This window comes from Pongo abelii, chromosome 15 (assembly GCF_028885655.2).
Source record: "Pongo abelii isolate AG06213 chromosome 15, NHGRI_mPonAbe1-v2.0_pri, whole genome shotgun sequence".
NCBI lineage: Eukaryota > Metazoa > Chordata > Mammalia > Primates > Hominidae > Pongo > Pongo abelii.
In genome coordinates this window covers 54,628,461-54,647,139 of record NC_072000.2, presented here as the reverse complement: position 1 = coordinate 54,647,139, position 18,679 = coordinate 54,628,461, and the positions used below count along the sequence as shown (strand labels likewise).

The 18,679-nt window shown below is 35.9% G+C and overlaps 1 protein-coding gene across 4 annotated transcripts in view; it reads right to left on the bottom strand.

Annotated features, from left to right (window-relative positions):
- The window catches only part of ATL1 (atlastin GTPase 1), a 101,054-nt gene that overhangs the window by 26,677 nt on the left and 55,698 nt on the right, over positions 1 to 18,679 (bottom strand). For all 4 annotated transcript variants that reach the window (XM_054529817.2, XM_054529816.2, XM_054529818.2 and 1 more), the window contains 4 exon segments: positions 15,998 to 16,132; positions 15,436 to 15,540; positions 13,253 to 13,303; positions 11,569 to 11,625 (listed from right to left, as the gene is read on the bottom strand). In XM_054529817.2, coding sequence (XP_054385792.1) covers positions 11,569 to 11,625; positions 13,253 to 13,303; positions 15,436 to 15,540; positions 15,998 to 16,132 — 348 coding nt within the window.

The following is an 18,679-nucleotide window of genomic DNA, read 5'->3' as shown; positions in this document are numbered from 1 at the left end:
ATGCCTTCACTTGGCAGCATCCTCTGTGACTCTTAGACTTACAGGTGCATTCTCTTTCTACCTTATTCCCAAATTCCATTTGTCCTTCAATTTGCTTCCAGGTGAATCTCTCTCAACAACAATCTGAGTTCTGATTTGCTTCATTGAGCTGTTGTTGCTACATTAATTTGTTATCCTAGGATTTTGTAACCGTATAGGTCTTTATATAGGGTCATTAGTCCTAAGTCTTTGCATAGAGTAATTCAAATTTTAGTTTTGGAAGTACATTCACTTGATAAATAATAAGACCTAATTTTTGTATAAAGTTCTTAGAACTTTTGGGTTGGGGGCACACCATTCAGTGAATATTTTTGCCATTAGCCTGCTTATTCTTTTGCTGCTTGCTTTGCTTTCTTTTATTTGACAATTTGTACAAAGTCTTGTCTCATGTGTTTTTGTTTTGTCTTGAATTGTTTTGTATCACTGAATGAATACTAAAGTCCTCTATAAAGAACAGATGGAAGCATAGGCCTAAGAAGTCTTCAGTCCCATTCACACTGCCCCAAAGACTAATGGTTGGAAGTCTGGTAGGCTGGCAACCAATTTATCCAAAAGCAATTAATCAAATTCTGCCTCAGGTTCCCTACAAAACCTTCAAGAGGACACTCTCTGTCTTTTCAATACGTGAGTCACTTTGTATAGTACATAATACAAAATCAGTAATTGTCAGATTATTGATCATACAACTCTGTCCTAGCTTCTGCTTGCTTAAAGAACCCAAAACACTTCTCATGAGCACATACTATTGATTAACTTTTATGTTACAGGTTTCTCTATATCAAAACTGCAAGCTCCTCCTGGGAGAATTTCTGCTTCCTATTTCTATTAAACAACAACACTAATTTTTGTATCAATAATAATAAATATACTTTTAAAAAATGAGAATAACTATGGCCATTATGGTGAACTTTCAACATGTAAGAATAAACAATACAGTTAAGAGGAGCTCTTTAAATATTGAGACAAATACCAAACACTCATTAGTTAGCTTCTTTAAATAATAAACTGAGGCCTCAAAATAAAATGCTGACTCCAAAATGCAGTCTCTACATTTGACACTGTAACCTTCTGAAACCTGCCCTCCTTGCATTTCTTTTCATTCAGTTTTATTTTTACCACTCAATACATGCCTTCAATTCCTTCTGCTCCTTCCCCTGACCTTCTAAACAAGCTACTTTTTCCTCAGGAATTTTCACAGGAAAGGAGTGGGCACACTGCCGAAATCTACTTAAAACTGCTAGATCAGAAGGCTATTCTACAGAAGTTGAATTTAAACCCTGGTCTTGAGCTGAGTGTTAAGGAATTCTTTTAACCCAGAAAGCTAAAAATTTGTTGCAGACTTGTTAGATATTTACTGTCCTGAACTATCAGTTCTGTTCCAACTAGTTCACTTAATTGTTAGACCTTCAGGTGGGAAAAAAAAAGTGGTTAAAAACAGTGGGATAAGAAAGACCAAGAGAATACTTAAATAATCCAGCTGTTCATTAAAACATAATGATAATACATTTTAACAATTTAGTGGCCTTTAGGGGGCAAGAAAAATAAAAAACATTACCGAAGGCTATTTCGGAAGACTTTCTCTTAAATATCAATTGGACAAAGATTCTAAATTATAAATAAAATAGAGATGAATCAACAGGAAACTTTAAAAATTGACTTCAGGAAACTTTCAGACATAAAATATGAATATGGAAGAAAAAACATATGAGGCTCAGATATAAAATATAGACTCAGAATAAAAAGGTTGAATGAGAAATTGTCAATTTAGAAATCTCTAGTATATCACTGACTTTTCATAGGGCTTGGGTAATTAGCAAAACAGAAATCAAGACAAATTTGTGGCCCTTCAGATAAAAACAAGACCAAAATATCCTCTGTTCTCTATGAATCACGAACCTATAGATAGGGAAGTCTATGGATATTGCAGGCAGAAAATCCACTGGAAGAACCAGTGTCCCAAAGCAGCTAAGAATACCTATAATACGTATGATTCACAAAAAAAAAAAAATGAAGAATCTTTGCACAAACTCTCCAAGGATATGGGCAGAAAAATTAGAGACAAGCTAATAGGAGGGCAGATCAATCCTTCCAAATTATCATAAATCTTTCTTTTTTATTGAAAAGAAAATCCATGCTAAGTATTAAATCAACAACATCAAAGACTCAATGCCTTTTGTGGCCCATTGCTTGATCCAGTAACCAAGGCTTATCTTCCTTGCCTCAGAGCAGTTACAGCCTCATCTAATTACTTGAAGTATCTACAGACCATGCTCTAGGATCACCTTTAAATTTGATGGTACCACATACAGTACAATCACTATTGCTAACTGAAAACACCCAACAATTTTCTCTTAGTCTTAACCAACGAAATATGGTATTTTCTTTTTGTATCACCACCCATCAGTGTGACACTTTCAATGCAGCAACTCTACTACCTTTACCCATTGAAGGAGAATTTATGATTGTGTTTCTCCAGTTCAAGAAGGGGCCATGCCCAGTACAAATATTTTGGACACTCTCACATCAACTTATAACTTAATATTGTTTGGATATAGTTCTTACCTTAAAAGTATAAAGGATATAGTTCTTACCTTAAAAGTATAAAGAGACAATACTCGACATCTAATAGTTGCTCCAGATCTTGAATCCAGGTCTTCCAATTTCGAGTTGTATATGCAAACTATTTACAATCCCAAATATGTATATACTACCCCCTTAGCGAACATTTATTGTACACATGCTTTATGAACAGCATGGTAGGTGCTCTAGACTTCAAAAAGTAAATGACAAAGTTCTTGCTCATAAGTCATTTATAATTTAATTAGTGAGAGGGGATAGGCACATTAAAATGTAAGACAATAAAATACAGCTTAATAAGTGGCTCAGATTAAGATAACAAAGAGAAGCACTAAAAGATGGTAGTTAAGTGCAAGGGCTCTGAGCTGTGGCCTAGGTTGAGGTCAGCTCTATAATTTAAAGATATATGTGACCAAGAGTAAGTTTCTCAACTACTCCCAGCCTCAGTACTTCTCACTGGATAGAAAAATTAAAGACAAGAATAAAGAAGGAGTGGTAACATTAGTTGTTTTATAGAACTGTAATGATCAGTAATTTGAATAATGTAAGAAAAATGCTTAGCACAGTGCATGGCACAAAATAAGCATGCAATAAATTGCTGTTATTGCTCTTCCGGACATTTCAGGTACCTAAATGTAGAAATTGGGAGAATCCTAGTATACACCACTGACCTAGTTCTATGTAGCCAGATAAGCATTTCTTCTAATCCATACAGCTCTCAGATCACCTAAATTGCTCTCTCGACAGAACATGGGATAGGGTAGATAACTTCCTCAGCTGTCTTTTTCCATATCATTTCCTTTAATTTTCAGCCCAAGCAGACAGACATCAGCCTTTCATTTTCTCAGTGAGGTCATGCATTTATCAGGTATGACTTGGCAGTTATAATCATCACAGATATTTGACCAAAGATGTTTTGTTTCAAAGTAGCTTAAATCACTATCAAAGAATTGTTTTGTGCAAATGGACATTCTCAAATCATGGGAATAAAGGGTCCTCAAACATAATTAAGCAAACTAGAGTAAAATAATCCCTAATTGTCCTGTGTAGGCCCAAGTTGAATAAGAAATTGTGAGAAACAGAGTACTTGTCCTAATGTAATAGAGTATTATTATATGCTTCTCCTTCTATTATTTTTCAGCAACCTTCAGTTTAACTTAAAACTGGCACAGACTGATGTGCTCACTAATAATTACATCTCCACTGAAAGGAATGTGAAGAATTGAGTTTTTACCTTTATCTCACAAAGAGAATTTGAATCTCTGTCTAAGGTCTAAGGTCTTGCTGGGCTTTTAAGTGTATGAAAATGGTTAATAAACATGCTATGGGTGAAAACTGGGCTGAATTAACTCCAGAAAGTGAAGTACTTGACACTGAGGACATGGAAGAGAAGATAATAAATGTAAATAGTCCTAAAATATATGCTCAAGAAAGAAATAAGCCTTCTAAGAGAAGTCAAGTTTGTGTGAAGGAGTTTTTTTTTCGGGTTTATGCTTCCTACTTTCCTATTACAGGCCAACCTTAATCTACTAACTATCTGTACACAGAAATGTACATAGAAATGGTGCCCTATCTCTCTGCTACCAGAACCTTCTGCCATAGATGCTGTCTGCTGGAGTGTGCCCAGTGGCTAAATCTGTCCTCAAATATGTGCTTAAGAATGACATAGAGAGTGCAGATTCCCTGGTCTAACCACAGGGATTCCAATTCAGCAGAACTGTGGTATGGCTCAGAAATGATTCTAACCCAGGTGCCTAAAAAACCTGCTTCTGCATCAATCACCAAGGCTACAGATATGCTGCAGCCCCATCTCTTCTCTGTGAGCCATACAGCCTAAATCCTGCTAAAATTCCCAACTACCTTAGGGCTCTGGGCCTCAAAAAGATCCAGAAATCATCAGATATATTCAGGACTCTGCCTTAAAGGAACCAAGGCTCAGGAACATCGTGGCCATCATTTAAATTTGCTGTAGATTAAACAGGCTTTTGCAGACTGGCCTACTAGAAACAGACCCACCATGTAGAAATGCCACTGAGAAACGTATTGACATCTAAAACATGAACTGAAGTGAATCTTGAGACTATAATACACTTTGGTAAATGGGGAATGTTTCTATTTCTTTATAGCCTACATAATTAGAAGGCATGAAGTGATTAAATCATAAACTCCTGGGCTGCTATTGCCAAAGGGTACATTTAAAGGTATAATACAGGGTCTTCTTAGTAAGGGGGATCTGTTTTTAGCATAGACCCCATAACAAGCTTACTGTATTACCACATGATGGAGTGGAAACCCTCTCCACCACCACAGCCCAGCAGAACTGAGAGGACAAAAGTGACAAGCACACACACAGAGCACCACAGAGTCATACAAGTGGAAAATGAGCCTTTCCTGGGGAAACAAGTAACTGGCGGTTGGTCATTTAGCAGAGCATTAGAGGAAGGCAGCCTTGCTTGGTGTTGATAAGCAGCCTGCATTTAGAGTGAACTTCAAATGATGTCTGACAACATGAAAAATATCCAGAATTAGTAGTAGGGATCCTGACCCAAGGATGTGATCATCCCAATACAGAGCAACATGGGGCCAGGTGTGGCTTACGCAAGTCTAAATGACCAAGAAAGAAAAACTCATAACATACCAATATAGACACAAATCTATCGCATGTGACAAGATATTTTCACTAGGTTCTTAGAGCAAACTGGGTGCTATTACTCAAATAAAACTTGCATAGTTATTACATACAGCCTTGTTTAAATTAATGGAAAAATATTGTCATTCTCAACAAAAACTGGAAGTCCTAAGGTAAAGAAGCTAATATAAAGAACCTAGTTATTTTATAGATAGATATGTTAATAAAGTAGCTCCTGCCAGATTTTTATACTTTAAATTCAAATGCTCATAGTGAGCAATACAGGTGAGAAAACAACTAATGTCACTTAGAGAACTCTATACTATGTCTTAATATGAATTATACTTCCTGGGCATGCTACATAGTTTAGGGCTGGCTCATTAGAGCTTGCAAAAAACAGTTGTTAAATTTTGAGGAATTTTTGCAAGTTGGTTGATGTCATGGTAGCTTGAAATTGGCCATGGTAAAAGTATTTATACCATAAAAATCAGCAAATAATATATATCAGGCTCACCTCCTCCCTCCTCCCCAGCCAGTTTTAAACATTTTACCAGCACACCACTGGTTAAACTCGCACTTCAGTATTGCTTTTAAACTGAATTCATTTAGCTTTTAATTCTCTCTTTTAAACCATGGTTTTTAAATACACGAACATATTTTTGTTTGCTTGATTACAGCTTGATATAAATTGGTTTTTTAAAGAATCAAGTTAATATGTTAATTCAGCTATTCATTTTCCCGGCTAATTGTCTTCATATTTGTTGTTTATTATAGGTCTGTTTATTATTCATAATTGTACTGTATTTCAGAGTTAAGAATTCTTCTATTTTAAATTTGTTTAAGTTAATTTTGTCTATTTATTTATTTTTTGAGACACGGTCTCACTCTGTTGCCCAGGCTGGAGTGCAGCGGTGCAATCATAGCTCACTGCAGCCTCAAACCCCGGGGCTCAAGTGATCCTCCCACTTCAGCCCCCCTCCAAATAGCTGGGACTACAGGTGCTGTAGTTCTTTGTGGATTTTTTTTTCTTACACTTTTTGTAGAGATAGAGTCTCACTATGTTGCTCAGGCTCATCTCAAACTTCTGGTCTCCAAGCAATTTTCCTGCCTCCTCTTCCCAAAGTACTGGAATTGCAGGCATAAGCCACCGCACCTGGCCTTAGTTTAATTTTAATATAAAATTATTTTTAAAATTTCATTATCCCTCACCTTACTTTCTCAGGCAATGTTTAAAATTTCCCCACACTTTTACCCAAATGAATAAAGCTGTTAACTTATCAGAGAGAAGAGGATAGAAGTGACCTGCTAAAAAAGATTGCTGAATTGAAATTTCATTTAAAAGTTATTTTACTTTGCAATTTTTCACTATGCTTTTTCTAATTGAAATGTGAATTATTTAACTCATATATGTTTTGAAATTTGAATGTATTTGCATTTTATCTTTTGATTTTATAATGTATAGTATTTTTTGTTTTGGATTTGGTTGCTTTAATCTAAAATACTATAAAATGGCTTTGGATGCCACCTTTACTACTTAATGAGCTTCGCATTTCAATTTCAGATAGTTAGAGTTACAAGTCCAAACATGTTTAGGAGTCATTGTTGACTCAGTCAGTGAAAACTTTTTTCACTGACATTTCATAATGTCAACAGTTTACTAACTAGGGTAATCTCTTAAAGTTTTTTTCCAGTGTTTGTTTTCAACTCTTTTTTTTTTTTTAACCAAAAGCCGCAACTCTATCAATCTTTATCTCTCATCTATTTTATTAGAGCATTGATTAGTCTTTTCCAGTTTTAATGTTTCTGGCAAAATGTAAGGAGCAGTGACATCTGCTGGTAAGACCTAAAGTCCCTTTCTGTAATTTACAGTGGAGTCCCCTACTCTGGTTTGCCAGTGGTTCTGAGTAACAAGTTAGAGAAGAAGAAAATCAAAACAATAGCCTAATTACCATATAACACTTCAACGATCAACCTAACAAATGATAAAAAAAAAAAAGACAACAGAGTCTAGTAGATATTGTAAATCATATAGAAGACTGCAAGCAAGACTGGTTTTATTCTACCTCACCTCCTCCCCACACCAGGTTCCTGAGCCCTCGGGAGAATTCATACCCCTTCATCACAGCATACATCATCTCTCCATGCTACTTTACTTCATCATATTTTTCCCAGATCCTCACTCCCATTCATTCCTCAACTATTCATTCCCACCCACACTCACTTTAATATATATTATTTTGTGTATGTACAGCATTTTAAATATGCATAAATAGTATCATGTTATAAATCTCATACTTTTTTCTGCCTACTTCTGTACAAATTTTAACATTCTATTCATGCTACTCTATGTACTTTTGGTTCATTGCCTTTAGATGTTGCAAAGTACTCCAGAGTATGCTTTTCCCCATATTTTTATGTATCCGTTCTTCTAGTGATGGACACCTAAGTTGTCTCCAAATTCCTGCTACTATTACTCTATCAATAAATATCCTTATATATTTCCTCTGCTCCATGGAATGGCTGCTCCAATCTGCACTTTCAACAATAGGGCCTGAGTGTTCCCATTTACCCAAATCCTAGCTTTCATTTGGTATTGTCTCCATGTTCGACTTTTTGCCTATTTAATGAGTGTAAAGTGGTATTTCATTATTGTTTTAATATTTATCTCATTATCAGTGAGACTTGACATCCCTTCAAAAATGTATTAGCCATTCAGGTTTCCTTTCTATGACTTGTCTATTAATATTCTTTGCCTGTTTTCTGATTGGGAACCAGGTTTTGGTTACTTGCAAAAGTTTCCCGTATGTTCTGCTTAGTAATCTTTTGTTGACTTTGACATTGTCAATATCTTCTACCAATCTGTTCATTTTGATTATAAAGTCCTTTGATAAGTAGAAATACTTAATTTTGATGTAGTAATATGCATCAATTTTTTACTACATGGTTTATTTTGGAGGGTCTAACAAATGCTTCTTCACCTCAGTTCAGAAAAATATTCTCTAACACTTTCTTTTATTAGCTTTATAGTTTTAACTTTCATATTTAGTTCTTTGATCCATCTGGAGATTACTTCTATTACAGTATTTAGTAAAAATCCAGCTCTTTCTCCAAATAGTGAACTTGTTTTTCCAAACCCAACTAGTAACCCATTTATTTCCCACCAGTTTATGATGCCACCTCTATTGACTACCAGGCTCCCATATATATATGAGTGTATTTAAACTGTTTAGTTCCACTGAGCTTTGCTCTTGTATCTGTGTAGGACTTCACCAGTTTCATTGCTATGGCTTTTTAGTGTGTATTGAGCCCTCTAATTTAGATCGTCTTCTTAAAAACTGACTTAAGGCCGGGTGCAGTGGCTCACACCTGTAATCTCAGCACTTTCGGAGGCCGAGGTGGGCAGATAACCTGAGGTCAGGAGTTCGAGACCATCCTGGCTAACATGGTGAAACCCCATCTCTACCAAAAACACAAAAAAATTAGCCGGGCATGACGGTGGGCACCTGTAATCCCAGCTACTTGGGAGGCTGAGGCAGGAGAATCACTTGAACCCGGGAGGCAGAGGTTGCAGTGAGCCGAGATCAAGCCATTGCATGCATTCCAGCCCAGACAACAACAGCAAGACTCCGTCTCAAAAAAAAAAAAAAAACAAAAACCTGACTCTTAAATCAAAACAAGACTTAATTCTTCCATATGAGTTGTAGAAAATATACAAAAATCCTATTGTAATTTCAATTATAATTGCACTGAGTTTGACTAATTTGTTGAGAATTAAATTCTCCACAACATTAAATCATACCATCTGTGATCATATTATACCTCTTTGGTTTATACAATTTTTTTCTTTATGGTCTTTAATAGACCTTTGAATTTTTCTCCAGAAATGTCTTTATATTTTGGTGACTAATTACTAAAGATTTTTGTTTTGTTTTGCTATTGTGAATGGTATATATATTTTAAAACTTATATTTGCTAGTTGTAATTGCTGGTTTTAAGAAACGTTATTGGCCGGGTGCGGTGGCTCACGCCTGTAATCCCAGCACTTTGGGAGGCCGAGATGGACGGATCATGAGGTCAGGAGATCAAGACCATCCTGGTTAACATGGTGAAACCCTGTCTCTACTAAAAATACAAAAAAATTAGCTGGGTGTGGTGGCGGGCACCTGTAGTCTCAGCTACTCGGGAGGCTGAGGCAGGAGAATGGCGTGAATCCGGGAAGTTGAGCTTGCAGTGAGCCGAGATCGCACCACTCCAGCCTGGGCGACAGAGTGAGACTCCGTCTCAAAAAAAAAATAAACGCTATTGATTTTTTAAAATTTAAAAATGTTATCACATAATATGATACCTACAAAAGAATGCATGTAACATATATGTATGCTATTAAGCAGATTAATAAAATAAATACTTGTGAACCCACAAACCCGCTTAAATAATTGAAAATGCCAATAACATTGAAGCTTCCTGTGCGTCCCTTCCTGATACATCTCCATTTCTCCTCTCCGGTAGTAAATACTACTTTAATTTTGCTTTTTAAATAGTTTTATCACACGTGTTTATATTCTTAACATATTGTTTAGTTTTGCTCATTTTGGACCTTTATAAAAAATGCTATCCTACTGTAAATAGTCTTTGGCAACTAGCTTTTTTCCAGTCCACATTATGTTGTTAAAATTGATCCATCCTGAGACATACAGCTTTTATAAATGTTCTTTCTTATTTTCATTAGGTTTTGTCTGTTATTATTTTTTCTTTTTTTGAGACAGAGTCTTACTCTGCCGCCCAGGCTGGAGTGCAATGGTGCAATCTTGGCTCACTGCAACCTCCACTCCCAGGTTCAAGTGATTCTCCTGCCTCAGCCTCCAGAGTAGCTGGAATTACAGGTGCCCACCACCATGCCCAGCTAAATTTTGTATTTTTAGTAGAGACGGGGTTTCACCATATTGGTCAGGCTGGTCTTGAACTCCTGACCTCAAGCAATCCACCCGCCTCAGCCTCCCAAAGTGCTGGGATTACAGGCGTGAGCCAATGCGCCCAGCCTATTTTTTCTTCTTAATTTGTACTTATCACTAATTTTCTGCCTTTCTTCTTTTCTAATATAAAACTTTTATGGCTATATTTTTTCCCTCTAAGTACCATTTTCATGATAGCATTTAATGTTCAATATGTATGTTTTCTTTCAAGCACTCAATTTGCAGTATTTTCATATAACTATTATGAGTTTAACTTAACCCATGAATTATTTTTGAAGTGTGTGCTTAAATTTCCAAAATATGCTTTTTAAAATTAGCACTTTCTTACTAACTTTTAACTAAATTGTCCTGTGATGACAGAATGAGATCAGTATGAATTCAATCCTTCGAAATTTGTGGACACCTGCTTTGTGGCTTAATATGTGGTAAATTTTTGTACATACACCTTGCATGCTTAAGAGTAATGTGTTTTCTTTGTTACTTACACTATTCTATGCATGTACCATAAAGCAAGCTTGTTAGCCCTAGGTTTCACATCTTCTCTATTGTTACTCATTTTCTGTTTACTTGACTTATCAATAGTTAGGAGAGCTGTGTTCCAGTGGATTTACTCATTTCTTCTTATGGTTCTATTGATCTTTATATATTTTGAGGCTATTTGTCATAGAATTTTTTTTTTCAAGAGATAGAGTCTCTCACTATATTGCCCAGGCTGGACTCAAACTCCTGGGGTCAAGTGATCCTCCCACCACAGCTATCTGAGTAGCTGGGATTACAGGAATGTGCTACCATGCCTGACTAGAATTCTTGTATTTTCCTGGTGAAATAACCTTTTATTATTATGAACTTCTCTATTCTAAATAATTCTTACAGACTTGAAGTCTCACAAAAATATAGACACTTGTTTTCCTTCACTTAGTATGTGGCTGATATATCTTTTTCCATCCTTTTATTTTCAAATGAACACATTCTTATGTTTTAATACATCTCATAAGATATGGCTGGATGTTTAACTTTTGTACATAAATGAGGCTAGGCCCAGGGGCTCACACCTGTAATCCCAGCACTTTGAGAGTCACTTTGAGTTCAGGAAAAAAAAAGCTGACATTTTGCCTGGAACCAGAATGCCTAATTCATCTTTCATTTCCACATTTCTTTTTTAAAAAATAATTCTTAAAAATTCTATTTCCTCATTTCTATCTCATTCTATATTGCATCAAATAGCATAAAATAGGTCAAAAATGTTTCCTCAATGAAATAAAAAGAGAAGGAAACATGACCCTAATTAATATACCTGGTTACAGTCTTCAGGAAAATCTAGTAAGAATTTACCATCATTTAACACTCACTTACCTGAAATGGCTTCAGGAATGTTTCCTCCATTGCCAGTCTGCCATACTCAGTGAAAAGCTAGAAAAAAAATTACACACACACACATACACAGAGAGAGAGAGAGAGAACTTTAGCACCTGCAAAGTTTTAACTCTTGGCTTTCTTTCATTTACTTTTCCCTCTAGGTATAACAGAATATTATATTAAGAAGATTCTAATAATAATTTTCAGGAAATAAGCATTGGATAGGTAAAGCAGAGCCACGGTAATTAGATATTTAAGAATGAAAGACATAAAGTATATTTAAGAATAAAATTTTCATTTTATTTTTAAAATTAACACTTTTATATTTTAAAATGAACACTTTTTATATCTAGACTGTGGGTTAATTTTTTTGTGGGGGACAAAACGGAAGAAGGGAACATGCTAAATGACCTTTAGAAGCAGAACTTGCATAAATTAGACCAGAGAGCTGTAAACTATGTAGGATATATTTACAAAAGCTGTTGCCTGAGGAAATTTAATGGCACAATGGCTTGGATTACTACAAAAGCATTAGGCATTTAGCTAAAGAAATGGAGAGTCCTTTTCCTTTTCTTAGTCTTTTTCTTTCTTTCTTTTTTTTTTTTTTTTGATACAGGGTTTCACTCTGTCACCCAGGCTGGAGTGCAGTGGCATGATCTCTGCTCACTGCAGCCTTGACCTCCCCGGCTCAAGTAATCCTCCTACCTCAGCCTACTGAGTAGCTGGGACCACAGGTATGCACCACCACGCCTGCCTGGCTAATTTTTGTATTTTTGGTAGAGATAGGGTTTCACCATGTTGCCCAGGCTGGTCTCAAACTCCTGGGCTCAAGCAATCTACCTGCCTCAGCCTCCTAAACTGCTGGGATTACAGGCATGAGCCACTGCACCCGGCCCTGGAGAATCTTGAAATGAATTTGAAAGAGGAGAAGAAACATATGCTGTGCCCAGAGCATAATAAACCTAGAGAGTTGTGCTCCTTAGTCCTGGGAACTTTCTCAGTACTGTCGCCAGTTGTAAACCGAAACTCTGCTTCTTTGTTTCTGCTCCTTTTGGAGCGGTGATTGCTCTGTAGTTTTCCTGAGGCTAGATTGAACGTTATCACCTCAGTTGTGTTTTTTTTAATGTCTGTGACTTGCAATGTGACTCTTTTTCTAAAAAATAGATTAAATTTGATGTCAAATTAGGGAGAAAGGTAGTTACTTATTGATATGGTGAGGCTTTGTGTCCCCACCCAAATCTCATCTTAAATTGTAATCCCCATAATCCCCACGTGTCAAGCGAGAGACCAGGTGAAGGTAATTGAATCATGGAGGTTGTTTCCCCCACGCTGTTCTCGCTGTTCTCGCCATAGTGAGTGAGTTCTCACAGTTCTCATGGTTTTATAAGGGGCTCCTCCTGCTGCCTTGTGAAGAAGGTGCCTTCTTCCCCTTTGCCTTCGGCCATGACTGTAAATTTCCTGAGGCCTTTCCAGCCATGCTGAACTGTGAGTCAATTAAACCTCTTTCCTTTATAAATTAACCAGTCTCAGGCAGTAATTACCAGGCAGCTAATTAGGCCAATAGTTCCTGTTTAAACAGCAGAATCAGATTCTGATTATGTTTTGAAATCATTCCCCAAAGTTCAGCTATACATGTTCCAAAGACTACCAGATACACAAAAAAGAAAATAAATATTGTTACCTGGAGGTGCTGAAGATCATCCTCCTGGACATTTTGGGATAAGTTATATACCTTGATAAAGAAATAAAATCACAATGATAAGATAATTGGCATCATCCTAAGCACTTACTTCATCATCCCTACTTTTAAAAATATCAGTTACCACAAAAATGAACTCTCTTACATACATGCTTACATGATGATATTTGTAGACCTTGAGAGAGAAGTAAAATAAGCTTGAAAGACAATAAGGAATGTACAATGATTATAAAATGATTCCAGAAATACAGTAGTCACCTGCTCTGGAGACGGAATATTAAAATTATTTTATGAACCTAATTTACGCAATTAGTCAAAAAAACTCATTCTTCCAACCAAGACAAAAATAATAACAATCTAAATCTCAGCAAGCTGTATGGAAAATTTTGTTTTGAAAAATCATGTTGACTTCTTCACAATTAATCATTTTATTTATGTCTATACAGAGTTTCATCACATGGAAGTTAGGTTTTGAATATCATGCTCACATCCTTATACATATGCGATAACAGCATTAAGATGACATTTTTTGAGGGGAATAAATATCATTAACTTCAAAGAAAAGTTAAGGAGGCTTATATGTTTATGTACCGATATAAAAAGAATACTTTGTATATTTATTTAAATAACAGATCATCATTTCTCACATAATAAAAAAATAGTCATTACTAAGGAGTTAGCAGATTTTTCTATGAAAATATTCAATGTATTCAGGTCAAATATAAATAATGAGTAATACTGAAAAGGCAAAGTCAATCTGGTTTAAGTAGGCTTGTATAAATATGGCTTACACTGTGAATTATAAAAAATTAGATTAATTAAGTTGGTATTTTAAAGGCTTATACAATGTGTGTATTCAAAATATCATATTGTACATAATAAATATATATATATATATTTTTTTGAGACGGGAGTCTCGCCTTGTCGCCCAGGTTGGAGTGCAGTGGCGCAATCTCGGCTCACTGCAAGCTCCGCCTCCAGGCTTTACGCCATTCTCCTGCCTCAGCCCCCCGAGTAGCTGGGACTACAGGCGCCCGCCACCACGCCCGGCTAATTTTTTGTATTTTTAGTAGAGATGGTGTTTCACCGTGTTGGCCAGGATGGTCTCGATCTCCTGACCTCATGATCCGCCCGCCTCGGCCTCCCAAAGTGCTGGGATTACAGGCGTGAGCCACCATGACTGGCCAATATATATCATTTTTATTTGTCAACTGAAAGAAAAGTTAATTTTTAAAAGTTGATTAAATAGGTTATAACCATGACTTTTTTTATGACTTTTAAAGTCCTTTATTTAATAAATTCAGTCTTTCCTTCCTCCTTCTGTTTACCCTGTCTTGGTTGTCCTAATCACATATGACGCCCTCGTTGCTGGTTCACTAGCTCCATTCTCTATGCTTGCTTATAATTTCAGCCTTGACTCACTCATCCTAACTCCTTTGCCTTTTCTGCCTTTTTAAGCTATCTTACCTTTTTTTATTGATCTGCTCTGTTCCTTGGCCACTCTCTCTTTTTGCTTTTGCCAGTGGATAGAAAATATCTAAAAATAGTCTTAAAATCTTTTATGCTATGGGTTCTATGGTTCTAATAAAACTCTACAAGGATTTTCAGGACAATTTAGAAAGCCCACAATAACCTCAAAAATAAGACTTTTAAAAAAGTGAAAGAAAAAAGGAAAGGAAAGAAAGATAAATTTTATATACAAGATATTTACTTTCCTAAATGTACATTAAGGTGCTTTTAAAAGCTATGAACACATGTAAATGTTTTTACATTTAGAAATGTTTCTACTGGCTATGTAGAACAAAATTTATAAATACTGTTTCATTAAACATAACTTATAATAGATGGTCTCAATGTATACGCATATAAGATTTATGTTACTGAGTTTATTGTAGGCTTTAAACAACAACAACAAAAATCCCAATATGATAATATGACCTTTTCTAACCAAAGCAGTCAATTTGAAAGTTTGTCAGTAATTAGACTACAGTAACAAAAACAATTCCACTCTTATAGAAATCACAAGAACTGGTATGCTAATTGAGTCAAACAATATATATGATTCCCAATTTCTGTTGTTTATCTCATTATCACATGTATGTAGAAACACATATACTCACAATTTTTAGTTAAAGAAACATCATCAAAATGGGTTTATTTCATACCTGTATTGAGCTGATCATTGTGCTAAGGGCAAATACTGTGGCTGAATCTCTCAAAGTTGACTGACTATCAAAGGTTCCCTGAGTATCCATCAATAACACTGCAACCTACAGGCAAGAAGAGTACATTATCGATATTTTATAGAACATCTAGGTCATTAGAGTTACCATAATATTAATATCATAAGAGCTAAAACAAACCATTATTAATGAATACTATTTTAGATAATTTCTTACACATGCCATGAATGCCACAGAAAATAAAAATATTAACTGCTGATTACTATTATAATTTTTACTAGTAATCCAACATAACAGAAACTTTATATAGCAGTGAAACAAAATACAGATGTTACTTGCTGATCTGCTGTTCTGTCATCGTTATAATTTTGCCTACCCTGATCACAAGAAAGGGAAACAAGATCATGCTATAGGATGCTACCCTACTTTAAGCTTCATGTCAAATGGTCAAAATTAATTTTCAAAAGTGCAACTTCAAGGATCCTAAAAACTAGTAACTGTTATAAGTGAAAACTCAATTTTATTTAGGAAGTTAGCATCATACCTTTTTACCATCAGGTTTATTGATAAGGAAGATTTCACTCCATATCTGAATTCCAGTGGTCTCTCGTTCAGATCCACCTCTCCATGAAAAACCAGTCAATGGTTCATTGTAATCTCCAACCCAATCAACTGATTCCTATAAAATAATAAAGTCTATGATATGGAACTTGATATGTGTATATAGTTTTTTCCATTCATTCATTCTGATTCTTATCCCTCTCCGATTCTAGTTAAAAGGAAACAACATATGCACATCTATTGCATTGATACAATCACTTTATTCATCCAAAACATAATTACAGAGGAGCAACCATCTGCCACATTTTTGATATGTCCTGGGGATATAAAAATGAAAAGATATCATTGCAGACCAGAGGAAATTCACAGCCTAACAGCGAGACAGACGTGCAAACAAACCATTATGATGCAATAAATGCATGCCAAAATGGAAGTATATATAATGCATAAATGGTAGCATAGAAAAGAAATAACTAACCATTGGTCAGGCAAGACCACATAGGATGTTTGCGCTAAGACTTGAAAAATATTTAGGAATTTTCCAGGGAAGCAAATTTGGAGAAGGCATTCCAGAAAGGAAGGCAGGCAGGCAGGCAGGCAGAAAGGAAGGAAGTGGGGAGCATATTATGCTTTGGTTTTGGGGGAGGAGGAAGCAAGTAGCAGGAAGACGCTGGACAGATGGCCAGATTCTGAAAGGCCTTGTAAGGTGCTTAAGGGAGTCAGATTTTATCCTGCAGGCAACGGAAAGTTATGAAGAAGCAGAGATGAATTATCATCATAGTTGTGGTAGAAAAGATACTATTCTAGAAGTAGGTAGGGCTAGTTAGCAGGGAAGGGAAATGATAGCTAGGAAAGATAAAGGTGAGGGTGCTATAATAAAGTCAAAAATATGATTGGAGGCCTGACCAGGGCCAGGACAGCAGGAAGGAATAGACAAGTACTGATACAAGTGGGGTTTGAGAAGCCAAAGGAAGAGAGAATAGGAAAAATTTAAATAATTTATCAATTGTTTAAAGGCTGAAGATCAAGTTGGATAAGGCATGGAAAATATCCCATAGATTTAGTAAGTCAGTAATTGGTGACCTTGGTTGATAGTAGTTATCCCCATTTTGATATTTGTTACAGACAATAAGTTATTAGTTTTTGGAAGATCTCATTAGATAATTCTCCAATATAAAACCTTACATTAACAAATGCAGAGGAATTTGGGAGAGGACTACTTGGACTGATAAAAAATCTACATAAACTAATTTAAAGAAAAACATATTTAATTATATCCTATGTTGTTCTAAAAGGCATTTTAGACCCTTATCAAGAGCTTTGGTTCTTCTGTGAATTTGTTCTATTATCTGGCTCAATAACCTATTCAATCTTATTTCTTCTTCATCTCCAATACTTAATTTCCGCTCTAGGGAAGAAGGTATACACTCTGTTTAATACATATATCATACTTATTCCTCATGGTCCAGAATGTCCATTCTTCCTTTTCTGGTCCAGATCCACACATCTTCAAAATCTATTCTAACTCCCAATATCTCTATGAAGCTTTCTCCAGTTACTTTTGCCTATAATATGCCCTTCCCTGAACTACACTTAGAAATAAATCGATCAGGCTGGGCATGGTGGCTCATGTCTGTAAACTGAGCACTTTGGGAGGCCAAGGCAGGTGGATCACAAGGTTAGCAGTTTGAGACCAGCCTGGTCAACATAGTGAAACCCTGTCTACTAAAAATACAAAAAATTAGCCAGGTGTGGTGGCGCATGCTTGTAATTCCAGCTACTTGGGAGGCTGAGGCAGGAGAATCCTTGAACCCGGGAGGCAGAGGTGCAGTGAACCAAGATTGCACCACTGCATTCCAGCCTGGGTAACAAGAGTGAAACTCCGTCTCAAAAAAAAAGAAAGAAAAGAAAAAAATATATCGATCACCATATCACCATGTAATGATGCTCTAAATATTTTACCTATCGTTATTCTGTCTCCTTGGCCAAACCATGAGATGCCTAAGTGCAAAATCTATGGTATGTTTTCTTTGGTATCCACCATAGTGCCTAGCACAATCTAGGACATTTAGCGGGTAGTCAATAAATAATTACTATTGAGGTAGAAATTGAAATTTTTCCAATAAGGTATCACCTGGAAAAATGTCTTGGGATGCATACTTCGATGAATAAATTGTGATTATTATTAATTAGCATAATAACATTTCCATAACATTAACTCTGGGTCAATGATCTACATTGAGATATTCATAAAAACCCTAAGCCTGAAAAATAACCTTGAAGGACAAGGAAAACATGTGCAGTTAATTTTTGTGTTTTTTCTTAGTAGAGACGGGGTTTCACCGTGTTGGCCAGGATGGTATTGATCTCTTGACTTCGTGATCCACCCGCCTCGGCCTCCCAAAGTGCTGGGATTACAGGCGTGAGCCACAGTGCCCAGCCAGCAATTTATTTTCAAATGCATCAAAGAATAACTTGGAGTGATGGCTGGAAAGAGGGATGAATAGATGGAGTCATAAGTGATAAAGCAGGAATACTAATGTTAATGGTAGAATCTGGGTAGTGGATACCAAGATGTTTAGTATAAAATTTTTTTAACTTTGCTATATGCTTGAAATATTTCATACTAAATGTTGGAAAAAAGTGATTACAATACAAAAGTTAT